The sequence below is a fragment of the Hyperolius riggenbachi genome, chromosome 8 (assembly GCF_040937935.1).
Source record: "Hyperolius riggenbachi isolate aHypRig1 chromosome 8, aHypRig1.pri, whole genome shotgun sequence".
Classification (NCBI taxonomy): Eukaryota; Metazoa; Chordata; class Amphibia; order Anura; family Hyperoliidae; genus Hyperolius; species Hyperolius riggenbachi.
Genome location: NC_090653.1, coordinates 44,173,712 through 44,186,629, shown reverse-complemented (window position 1 = coordinate 44,186,629; position 12,918 = coordinate 44,173,712). Strand labels below are relative to the sequence as shown.

Here is a 12,918-nt window from a genome sequence, read left to right as displayed (position 1 = left end):
TTTCCGTTTTGCATCTATCACTATTTACAAGTTTAGAATAAAAAAAATATAGAAATATTTCATCTTTACATTGATATTTAAAAAGTTTAGACCCTTAGGTAAATATTTACATGTTTTTTTTTATTATTGTAATGCTTTTTTTTTTTTTATATTAAACATTTTATATGGGTATTTTTTGGGAGGGTGGGATGTAAACATTACTTTTATAATGTAAAAGTGTGTTAAGTTTTATTTTTTTTACTTTTAGTTGTAGTATTACTGTTTGGCCACAAGATTGCGGCCATGAGTTTGTTTACATGACGTCACTCTAAGCGTAACATACGCTTAGAGGGGTGTATGGGGGACGCAACAGCCAGAAAAAGCGGAGCTTGTGAGAGAAGCTGTCGCTTTTTCTGCGGGGGAGAGGAATCAGTGATCGGGCACCATAGCCCGATTCACTAATTTATGGGCTAACGATCCATGGCCGGGAGCACGCGTGCACGCGCGCGATCGGCCGCGGGAGCGCGGACGCGCACATGGCCTCCTGGGCGTAACTAGTACGTCCAGGAGGCCAAGGTAGTTAATGAGTCTATTTCATATATATTAATTCCACCTTTTAAGTTGAATAACTGAAATAAACAATCTCTTGCTCAATAGTCTAATATTATGGATTCCACCTGTATATTCACCTACTGAATACCTAATTTCTTCTTTTCTGCACGCTATCCGGGGTCTGGCATTGCTGGCGCCCAAATTACACAGTGAGCAGCGCTATAGCACACACTAGGAAGAATCGCACATGCTTTTTCCATAGCACATAGTGGAAAACACATTCTGCCCAGTGTGTTCCTTCCCTATTTAACATTACAGGCTATGGTGGTGCCCAAATCAGGGTGGGCACAGAAATGTCCTGTATTGTCTGAAAGCCCATGCAAAGGAAAAAAAGAGGAAAAAGCATTATCAAAATTATTTTGAGTATTTGTTTGCTTGCTGATGGGTTATAAGGCATTTTAGTTACATATTGTGAAAATATCACCTAGGAGAAAACTCAGGTGAAAAGGTCAGTTGCATATGGCTCCAGGGCCCATATGCAATTCACTTTTTCTCCTGAGTTTTCTCCTAGGTGATATTTTTAAAATGGTCAATAAAATGACATCAAATGCTCAAAATAATTGTGATAGTACTTTCTCACGTACTTTTTGGTACTTTTTCAATTACAAAATGCTGAAAATGTATTTTAAAAAGACGTAGAAAAATTATCTCCTAGAAGAAAACTCAATTAACTTTTTCTCCGGAGTTATCTCCCCCTAGAAGCAATTTTTTCATCTTGAATGTAAAATAATTTTTCACCATTTTGCAATTGAAAGATGTGCGAAGATGTGGAGTCCGTTTGGGTAAATATTCATGGTGGAAATAAAAGTTGCCAATTGCTTATTGGGGTATGCTACAGGCCACCTCTTATTAATGAAGCTGCAGAACTGCGATTACTACAGCAGATTGAAAAAGCTGCAAGTAAAAATGAGGTCATAATTATGGGCGACTTCAACTTTCCAGACATTGACTGGGGTATTGAGGCTACCCATTCTGGTAAAAGCAGCAGATTTCTGGCAGCACTACAGGACAATTACTTGACTCAAATGGTAACTGAACCAACTAGGGGGAATGCGTTACTGGATCTGATCATTTCTAATAGGTTCAAGAACATTTGGGAAATAGTGATCACAACATGATAACGTTTGATATGGTGACTGATAGGCCACGGGGCAGCGGGACCACTAAAACTATGAATTTTAGAAAAGCAAAGTTCAATCAAATTAGGCAGGCACTAAGTTTGGTGAACTGGGATAATGTACTACAAGGGGAAGACACTGAAGGGAAATAGCAAGCTTTCAACTTATACTCAATCAATATTGTAGTATGTATATCCCATATGGAAACAAAATATCTAGGAATAAAAAAAGGCCTCTATGGATGAATACAAAGGTTAAAGATAAAATGAAGAGGAAAAAGAATGCCTATAAGGTCTTAAAAAAGGAGGGGACCGAGGCTGCACTAAGCAATTATAAGGAGTGCAATAAAGATTGTAAAAAAAAAATTAGGCAGGCAAAGATTGAAGCTGAAAAACAAATCGCTAAGGATATCAAATCTAACCCAAAAAAGTTTTACAAGTACATTACCTCTTAAAAAAGAAAGGTTGACTGTATAGGACTCCTAAAGGATGAGGGTGGGAACTCAATGGTGGATGACCAAGGTAAGGCAGAGTTATTAAATGCTTTCTTTGCTTCTGTCTTCACAAAAGAAACAGCACTGTTGCAAACTACAGAGGCGGAAGAGTCTCAATCTTCTAACTGTAATATTAAATACTTAACGCAGGAAGAAGTGAAGGCAAGACTAAATAAATTAAAAATAGACAAGGCACCTGGCCCGGATGGCATGCATCCTCGGGTTCTAAGGGAATTAAGTTCAGTTATAGATAAACCCCTTTATCTTATCTTTTGTGACTCTCTTGCAACTGGCAGAGTCCCAGTGGATTGGCGTACAGCCCACGTTTTCCCATTATTTAAGAAGGGCAAAAAATCAGATCCAGGAAATTATAGACCTGTAAGCTTAACATCAGTTGTATGCAAACTATTTGAGGGGTTACTAAGAGATACTATACTTGACTTCATAGTAGAAAATAATCTTATTTCTCAGCATCAACATGGGTTTACTAAAGACAGGTCCTGTTTGACTAACATGCTCAGCTTTTATGAGGTAGTGAATGCTAATATGGATATTGGGAATGCTGTAGATGTGATATACTTGGACTTTGCAAAGGCCTTCGACACTGTTCCCCACAAAAGTCTGGTGCAAAAGTTGAGCATGCAAGGACTGGGGAAGAGTCTGTGTTCATGGATAGGGAACTGGCTAATGGACAGAAAACAAAGAGTTGTGGTCAATGGATCGTACTCAAAATGGGAGACTGTTAGCAGTGGGGTCCCACTGGGGTCTGTTCTGGGTCCAGTGCTCTTCAATTTATTTATTAATGACCTAGTAGATGCAGTAGTGAGCAATGTTGTTATTTTTGCAGATGATACAAAATTGTGCAGAATCATCAACTCTCAGGAAGATAGTGTCATATTGCAACAGGATCTGGGTAGGATGGCTATATGGGCACATACATGGCAGATGAAATTCAATATTGACAAATGTAAAGTCATGCATTTCGGATGTACTAATGGTCTAGCTCCATACAAAATAAATGGGATACAGTTGGGGACATCAAACTTGGAGAAGGACTTAGGAGTACTCATTGACAACAAGTTAAATAATCATACTCAATGCCAAGCAGCTAAAGCTAAAGCTAACAACATTTTGGGATGCATTAAAAGGGAAATAAAAACTTGAGATGCTAGCATAATATTGCCCCTGTTTAACTCTCTAGTAAGGCCACATCTGGAATATGGAATTCAGTTCTGGGCACCACATTACAAAAAAGATATTGCAGTTTTAGAGCAGGTGCAGAGACGAGCAACAAAATTGATACGTGGGATGGAAGGTCTCACTTATCAAGAAAGGTTAGATAAACTGGGTTTATTTAGTCTAGAGAAAAGACGCCTTAGAGGGGATCTAATTAACATGTATAAATACATCAGAGGGAAATATAATAGCTTGGCGGATGAGCTTTTTGTCCCTAGGCCTTCTCAAAGGACTAGAGGACATGATCTGCGCATGGAGGAAAAACGTTTTAGCCATTTATTTAGGAAAGGGTTCTTTACAGTAGGAGTGATTAAGATGTGGAATGCATTGCCACAGGAAGTCGTTATGTCAAACTCTATACCTGCATTTAAAGGGGGCTTAGATGCTTTCCTTGCGTTGAAAGACATCCATGGCTACAATTACTAGGTAATGCCTAATGATGTTGATCCAGGGATTTTATCTGATTGCCATCTGGAGTCGGGAAGGAATTTTTCCCTTTAGGGGCTAATTGGACCATGCCTTGTAAGGGTTTTTTCGCCTTCCTCTGGATCAACAGGGATATGTGAGGGAGCAGGCTGGTGTTGTACTTTATACTGGTTGAACTCGATAGACGTATGTCTTTTTTCAACCAAAATAACTATGTAACTATGTAACTATGAAAAAGTAACAAAAACAGGTGAAAAAGTACTATCAAAATAAATTTGAGTATTTTTTTGCTTGCAGGTAATTTAAAAGTCCTTTTATTTACAAGTTGTGAAAATATTACCTTGGAGAAAACTCAGCAGAAAAAGATAATTGCATATGAGCCCAGTGCCCATATGCAAATCACTTTTTCACCTGAGTTTTCTCCAAGGTGTTATTTTTACACCTTGGGCCATATGCAATTCAAGTTGACAAGAAGCTAAAAACAACTCCAGCCTGATGTGAGGTGATAAGACGCTCGCACGTTTTGAGCTTCTTATCACCTCGAAATGCATATGGCCCAAGGTGTATAAATAACACCTAGGAGAAAAAGTGAATTGCATGTGGGCCCTGGGCAGATATGCAATTTCTTTTTTCTCCTGAATTTTCTCCTAGGAGATATTATTAAATGTGTCTATAAAATGTCTTTTTACCCACCAACAAGCAAGAAAATACGCAACATTATTTTGATAGTACTTTTTTCACATGCGGTTTGGTACTTTTTTAATTGTATAATGCTGAAAAAATGATTTTAAAAAGAACATGAAAAAACTCAGGAAAAAAAAATGATTGCATATAGCTTTGCCCCTATAAATTAATTTTTAAGCATGTTACTATTGAAAAAGCTCCAAAAATCTTGTGAAAAGGTAGTATCAAAATTATTTTGAGTATTTTCTTGCTTGCTGATGGCTTAAAAGGCATTTTATGGCAAGTTATTAAAATATCTCTAGGAGAAAACTCAGGAGAAAAATGTAACTGCATATGGGCCCTAGGTCCATATGCAATTACCTTTTTCACCTAAGTTTTCTCCTAAGTGATATTTTCACAACTTGTCACAAAATGTCTTTTAAGCCACTAACAAGCAAGAAAATACTCAAAATAAATTTGATAGTACTTTTTCAGTAACTTTTGGGTACTTTTTCAATTGTAAAATGCTGAAAAATGAGTTTCAAGAGAAGATGAAAATGATCTCCTAGGAGATAATTCAGGTAAAAAAATGAATTGCATATGGCCCCTAGTCATAAATTGCCCTTTACACCACAAGCAAGCAAGAAAATACTCAAAATGATTTTGATAGTACGTTTTCACCAACTTTCGAGTACTTTTTTCAATTGTAAAATTATAAAAATTGTTTTAAATAGAGGATGAAAATGTTCTCCTAGGAGATAACTCAGGAGAAAAGGGTAATTGCAGTTTTCTATTTATCTTCTGTTTCAAATAACTTTTTATACCACTCTCCAATTAAAAAAGTGCCAAAAGGTATATGAAAAAGTACTGTCAAAATGATTCAGAATTTTTTTCTTACTCGCTGGTGGCTTAAAAGGCATTTTAATGATGAAGTGTGAAAATATCACCTAGGAGAAAACTTAAGAGAAACAGTGAATTGAATAAGGGTCCTTGGGCCCTATGCTATTCACTTTTTCTTCTGAGTATTCTCCTAGGAACACTAGGGAACTGTATAGGGGAGGGTGGGGGTCTCTAGACACCAGGGAACTGTATAGGGGAGGGAGGACCACTAGACACCAGAGAACATTATAAGGGAGGAAGGTGGCCAGTAGACATTTAGGTTGGCCCGCGCCTAGATCCCAGTGTACAATTTTGGCCCGTGACTAGGTTCCAGTGTACAATTTTGGCCCGTGACTAGGTTCCAGTGTACAATTTTGGCCTGTGACTAGGTTCCAGTGTACAATTTTGGCCTGTGACTAGGTTCCAGTGTACAATTTTGGCCTGTGACTAGGTTCCAGTGTACAATTTTGGCCTGTGACTAGGTTCCAGTGTACAATTTCGTCCCACTTTGTATTTGAGTTTGACACCCCAGACTTATGCCTTTATTCTATAAGGTGGCAACGTTAAGTGGTTGCCAGTAAGAATACAGTGCGTCATTTTTACCTTTATACTGGAAATTTTTTAATCGCTTAATTACTGCCTGTGCTTCCCCGCTGTCATCATCATTTATGTTCACAATAGTTTTAGCCTCCAAAGCATAAGAGATAACAGCAAAGCGCCATCTAATATCATAGCCGGAGACCTGAGGACACAGTAAAGATAACAGTTATATAGGAAGATTGCTGTAAACGTCTTAGACTTACAAACGTTAAACTCCTTACACATGCTCAGTCACAATCATTATAAATCAAATTGTCTCCATGGTTTACATCTGTGCATTCGGTGAATTTATTGACAGCATAACAACGGTCTACCGGAACATAGGATTGTTAGTGGACATGTTAAGCTGAACAACCGGAAGTGAGTAACTAGCCACATGTGAGTTGTTTGAATGAAGCAAACGTTTGTTATCGTTGGATGGAATGGCTAAAACTGAGTATTGACTGAACTGATCCGCTAGGACCACTAGAGACCAGGGAACTGTATTGGGGAGGTAGAAAGCAAACACCAGAGTGCTGTATGGGGTGGGGGGGGGGAGGGGGGGGAGGCATTAACCACTTCACCACTGAGGGGCTTTTCCCCTTGTGGACCAGAACAATTTTCACCTTTCAATGCTCCTTCCATTAATTTGCCAATAACTTTATCAATACATATCACAACTAAATAGTCTATATCTGTTTTTTTTTTGCCACCAATAAGGGTTTCTTTGGGTGTTATGTATTGCTAGGAATTATTTTATTCTAGATGCATTTTAATGGCAATAATAAGAAAACTAAAAAAAATAATTTCTGTTTTTGGCCATTATATTTTTTAAATAAAAACGTGCTACTGTACATAAACGCTGTACATAAAAGCCACACATTTTATTTTCCCATTTGTCCCACTTAGTATAACATTAAAATTATGTCTCTAGTACAATGTATGGGAACAATATACTATTAGGAAGTAAAGGGTTTTTTTTTCCGTTTTGCGTCCGCCACTAATTAATTACAAGCCCTTACTTGCAAAAATAACAGTAATATACCCTCAGGACATCCATATTAAAAATGTTGAGTTAAGGTAACTATTTATGTATTTTTTTTTAAATATACTAGCTGATGACCCGGCATTGCCTGGGTATGTATTTGGCTGGTGTCGGCTCCGCACACTTTTTTCTAATTCTAACACACAAAAACTCAATAATCAAGTTTGTGAGCTTTGGCATCAATAATTTTTATATTCCCATAGAAATTAACCAAATCAGATTGGCTGTTTGTGACCGCCCCTCTTCAGCATTTGAACCCTAGTCACCCAATGACCAACTGCAGCCAATTACCAACTGTAGCAGGTTTGAGGCATCTGCTATTAACAATGTAAAAATGGCAGCATTTAAATATTCCCCATTAAAAAAAAAGTGAATTTTGATTGGCTATTATAGGCTCCACCCACTTACCTGAATATTAATCACCCAGTGACCCTCTGGGCAAATTTTGAGAACCCTATATTTTTCCATTGAAATTTGTTTTTGGCTCTGCCCTCGTTTTGTAATCTGAACACACAGTCACTCAGTGACCAAGTTTGGGAGCTTTTGGAGTCCTTGGCACCAATAAAACAAATCTGATTAGCTTTTTGTTTGAATTTGAACCCCAGTAAACCAATGACAAACTGTACCAGGTTTGAGGGTTGTGCCATTAACAGTGATAGAATGGCAGCAATTTTAATATTCCCCTTGAAAATCAATAGGTAAATATTGATTGGCTTTTTAAGGCTCAACCCACTTTTCTGAATATTAATCCCAGTCACCCAGTAACCAACTGTGCAAAGTTTGAGAATCCTGCCATTAACAGTGAAAAGGGCTGCAGTTTACATTTTCCCAGGGAAATCTATTTTTGACTCCACCCAGCTTTTGTACCCTTGACACACAGTCACTCAGTGACCAAGTTTGTGAGCTTTCGGGTTCCTGGCATCAAAATTGTGTGAATGGAAGCAGTTTATCCAGCAAAGAAATCTGATTGGCTGTTTGGGTCGCCACCCCTTTAGTGAATTTGAACCCCAGTCACTTAATGACCGACTATAGCAGGTTTCAGGCCTCTGCCATTAACAGTGTGAGAATGGCTGCAGTTTATATTTTCCCATGTAAAAAGTTACTTGTTTTTAATTGTTTTTGGCTCTGCCCACTGTTCCTAGCCTTGACATACGGTCACTCAATGACCAAGTTTATGAACTTTGGGGTCCTTGACATCAATGAGTTGCATTTTTCCATTGAAATTAAACAAATCTGATTGGCTGTTTGCAGACCGCCCTTTTTCAGAATTTAAACCCAGCCTCCCAGTGACTGACTGTACCAGATTTGAGGCATCTGCCATTAAGAGTGTAAGAATGGCAGCAATGTAAATATTCCCCTTGAAAATCAATAGGTGAATTTTGACCGGCTGTTGTAGGCTTCACCCACTTTCCAGAATATCAATTCCAGTCATACAGTGACCAACTTTGCCAAGGTGAGAACCGTACCCCAATAACATAATGGCTGAAATCAATCTAACAAATCTGGCTGTTTGTGGCTCCACCTCTTTAGCGAATTTGGACCCCAGTCACCCAATGACCGACTGTATCAGGTTTGAGGCCTCTGTCATTAACAGTGTAAGAATGGAAGCAATGTAAATATTCCCCTTGAAAAAAAAGGTGAATTTTGATTGGCTGTTGTAGGCTCCACCCACTTTCTAAATATTAATCCCAGTCACCTAGTGGCCAACTGTGTCAAGTTTAGGAACCCTGCCATTAACAGTGTAAGAATGGTTGCCGTTTATTTTTTCCCATGTACAAAATGTAGTTGTTGGCACCGCCCACTTTTTCTAAACTTGACATACAGTAACTCAATTATCAAGTTTATGAGCTTTGGGGTCCTTGGTATCCATAATTTGTATATTCCCATTGAAATTAAGCAAATCTAATTGGCTGTTTGTGGCTCTGCCCCCTTTCTGAATTTGTACCCCCAGTCACTCAGTGACCAACTGTACCAGGTTTGAGGCATCTGCTATTAAATATTACCCTTGAAAATTAACAGGTTAATTTTGATTGGCTGTTGTATGCTCCACCCATTTTCCTGAATATGAATCCCGGTCACCCAGTGACTAACTGTGCAAAGTTTGAGAACCCTGCCATTAACAGTGTAAGAATGGTTGCAGTTTATATTTGACCAGTGAAATTTGTTTTTGGCTCTGCCCACTTTTTTGGAACCTTGACACACAGTCACTCAATGACCAAGTTTGTGAGTTTTCGGGTTCCTGGCATCACAAATGTGTGAATGGAAGTAGTTTATCCATGTGATGAATAGCGGAAAAGCCGCCGCATGTTCTGACAGTAAGGCGGCTGATTCCGCGTCTGATGCGGCGGTTTGTCCGCGTCAGCATGCGTCTGGGTTGTCTGGAACTGGTGGTGCACATGGGAGGAATGGCGTGGGGGCCGCCGCGTGTTCTGACGGTAGGGCGGCGGATTCCGCGTCCAGTGTGGCGGTTTCCCCGCAGCAACATGTGTCTGGGCTGTCTGGACCTAGTAGTGCACACAGATGGAGAGCTACGCGCGTGCGCACTGCAAGACAAGCTCTTTATACCAATAGGAGGAAGATCAGCTGATCAGGGCGGTCAGCTGATCCCTGATCAGTCAGTGATTGGTTGATGGGAGCTGGGCGGCACTGTGGAGCGCTTTACTATATATATATCTCCTGCTGTTCAGTTGCTGGTTGTCTGACGTTGTGAATGCCTATGTGTAAGCACTCAGACCTTAGTCAGATCCTTCAGTGTGGTGGAACCAGGAGGACCTGGGAATCCACACTTAGCCAGTTACTGTATATCATCTGTGTTATTCTCTAGCATAGTTCCAGGGTGTTGAGATCACAGCCCTCACACCCCAGACTAGGAATACTGTACATCATCTGTGTTATTCTCTAGCATAGTTCCAGGGTGTTGAGATCACGGACCTCACACCTCAGACTAGGCCTTGTTCTGATATCTGTTATGACCTGTAGCTTTCCTGACTATTCTTCTGATCTCTGATTTGGTACTTTGCATATCTGATACTCTGTTGCCGACCCGGCCTGTCTGACCTTCTGGCTGTCACCCCCGCAGGGTGTCCAGCCTTTCCGCAGGGGTCCCCTGCTCTACAGAGGGGACACTGCTCCTTATCAGTCAGGGACTCCCTCTCCAGGTGTCCCTGACTGCAGTAGAGTCTTCTCTACTTATTGGACCACCTGCTTCCCCGGTGGTCCAAAGGTTACTGTTGCACCAAAACACTTACACACTCAGGTGTCTAGAGGTTAGACATATTTGATTGTTGGCGATTCTGCAGATCCCCAATAATCAGGTATATCTGTATTCTTGGGGATACTGCAGATCGCCAAAAATCAGATTCTCTCTCTGGTTGCTGACACCTATCGTTACAATCCAGCAAGGAAATCTGATTGGCTGTTTGTGGCCCCACCCCATTAGTGAATTTGGACCCAAGTCACCCAATGACCGACTGTAGCTAGTTTGAAGCCTCTGCCATTAACAGTGTAAGAATGGCAGTAGTTTAAATATTCCCCTTAAAAATCAATAGGTGAATTTTGATTGGCTGTTGTAGGCTCCACGCAGTTTCCTGAATCTTAATCTCATTCACCCAGTGACCAAGTGTGGCAAGTTTGAGAACCCTGCGATTAGCAGTCTAAGAATGGCTGCAATTTACATTTTTCCCACTAAAAATGAATGGCTGAAATTTGATTGGCTGTTGTATTCTCCGCCCACTTTTCCTGGATTTGTAACCTCTGTCACTAAGTGACCAACTGTGCCAAGTGTGGGGACTCTAACTTGATTACTTTGAGAATGGCAACCTTTTCAATTTTTTTCCATTGACATGAATGGGTGAAATCTGATTTGCTGTTTGCAGCTTTGCCCAGGTGTGCAGGGGGGACACGAGACCCCCAGAACATATCATCCCAGGTAGTAAGGGATCTGTATACCAAGTTTCATTCAAATCAGTCAAGGCATTTTTGAGTGATCGTGGCACATACTCACATACATACATTTACACACAGTGGTGCTCATCCAGATTTCGGATATCCGAAGTACCCAAATAATCCAAACTTTTTCCACTAACTGAACTTCAAATAGCAATTCGGATATTTTTAAAAATCCGAATAGACTATCCGAGCAAACTCGGATTTCCCTTTTAAAATCCGAAATCCGGGCAGATAGTTAGTTCAGATATCTGAGCAGAAGGCAAAATGAGAGAGAGAGAGAGAGAGAGAGAGAGAGAGAAAGGCAACTTTCGGTTTTCTATTCGGATATCTGAATCCGACCGGATATCCGGGTATCTGGATCTGAATCTATTCGGATTTTAAAAAGGGGTATCCGAGCACCCCTGTATACACACACACATAGTCCTCGGTTAACGAACAAGATAGGGACTGTAGGTTCGTTCTTAAGTCGGAACACTGTGCTATCTCTGTCCGCTTTGCCTCCTATGTGCCCCCCTTTGCCTCCAGTGCCTCCCTCTGTGCCTCCCTGTCTCCTTCTGTGCCTGTTTGTCCCCTTCAGTGCCTCTGTACTCTCTCTGTACACATTTGTCCCCCTCTGTGCATCTCTATGTCCCCATGTGCCTCTGTACCCCTGTGCCTCTGTGTGTACCCTTTGTGCCTCCATTTCTACCCTCTGTGCCTCTGTTTGTACCCCCCTGTGAATTTTTGTACCCTTCTGCACCTCTGTCACCCCCCTGCCTCCGTTTTTACCTCTTGTGCCTCTGTCTCTATTTGCCCCCTAAATTTGTACCCTTCTTTGCCGCTCTTTCTCCCAACCCCCCCCCCCCCCCCCCCATGCGGGTGTCCTGCTTTTTTCTGTCGCTGTCTGCCTATGGACTCACCTTTTTCCTGTCGCTGTCTGCCTATGGACTCACCTTCCAGCCCGAGTCCGACGCTGTCTGTCCTCCGCTCTCCGTCTCCTGCTCCATATAGCCCCGTACAGCCACCGCTAGATGCAGCTTCGCAACGCTTCCTGTATGTCATGAGACATACAGGAAGCAAGTGGATGCTGCATCTAGCGGTGGCTGTACGGGGCTATATGGAGCAGGAGACGGAAAGCGGAGGACAGACAGCATTGGACTTTGTTCAGAGGTGAGTCCAACACTTCTGCGGGGCCATGCCCCGGCACACGGGGAAGTTTGAAGCCGCTTCTTCAAACTTCCCTGACACGGAAATTACATCATTGCGACGAGATCGGGCCGTTCGTATCGGTGGGTCGTTTGTATGTCGGGCGTTCGTAGCCCGGGGACTACCTGTACATACAATTTTATATATATATATATATATATATATAGATCAGTGGTCCTCAAACTAGGGTGCGCAGGCCGAATATGGCCCCCTGAGGCTTTTCTACTGGCTCCCCACACACATAATGCATTACTCATAGATGCGGTCAGCTACATATTTAAATATTGGTCGTCCACATATAGAATAGCAGTGCTGGCACCAACCATCCACATGGAAGCCAGAAAGCAGTCATTCGCTGGTTTCCAATAAAGAAAGTTATGTATTTTATGCTCCTGGAAGGGAAACAGTTCTCCCACAGGGCATAGAGAGAAAGAACCTGATAGGTTCCTTACGTTTTGACACTACCATACAGAACTTGCTTAAAACCCTCTATTGATAGGATTACCTTTTGTATGAGTATTTCAGCGGTTTCCTTTGCGGCGTTAAACTTCTCCTCGCCGGCATTTGCTGATGCATCCAACAGTATGAAGAGGTTCCGAGGTTGTCCTTTTCTTAAGTCTGTCTCACAGCCTGAATCCTCTGCTAGACAGAAAAGTAACGGTTAGTGGCAGCAAGTCTAGGAGAAGCAAGGGGGGGAAATGTCTAGAAAGTAGTTTTCAAGTTGAGATCTCATTTCTGTGAGATGATGGAGCAAA

At 41.1% G+C, this 12,918-nt stretch overlaps 1 protein-coding gene across 4 annotated transcripts in view; it reads right to left on the bottom strand.

Moving 5' to 3' along the window:
- Window positions 1-12,918, bottom strand: part of LOC137528775 (complement factor B-like) — a 142,835-nt gene that overhangs the window by 88,408 nt on the left and 41,509 nt on the right. For 3 of the 4 annotated variants that reach the window (XM_068250342.1, XM_068250345.1, XM_068250346.1), the window contains 2 exons: window positions 12,669-12,805; window positions 6,010-6,148 (listed from right to left, as the gene is read on the bottom strand). In XM_068250342.1, the coding sequence (XP_068106443.1) occupies window positions 6,010-6,148; window positions 12,669-12,805 (276 nt within the window). The remainder of the gene's footprint in view (window positions 1-6,009; window positions 6,149-12,668; window positions 12,806-12,918) is intronic. The other variant, XM_068250343.1, reaches the window with a different exon arrangement.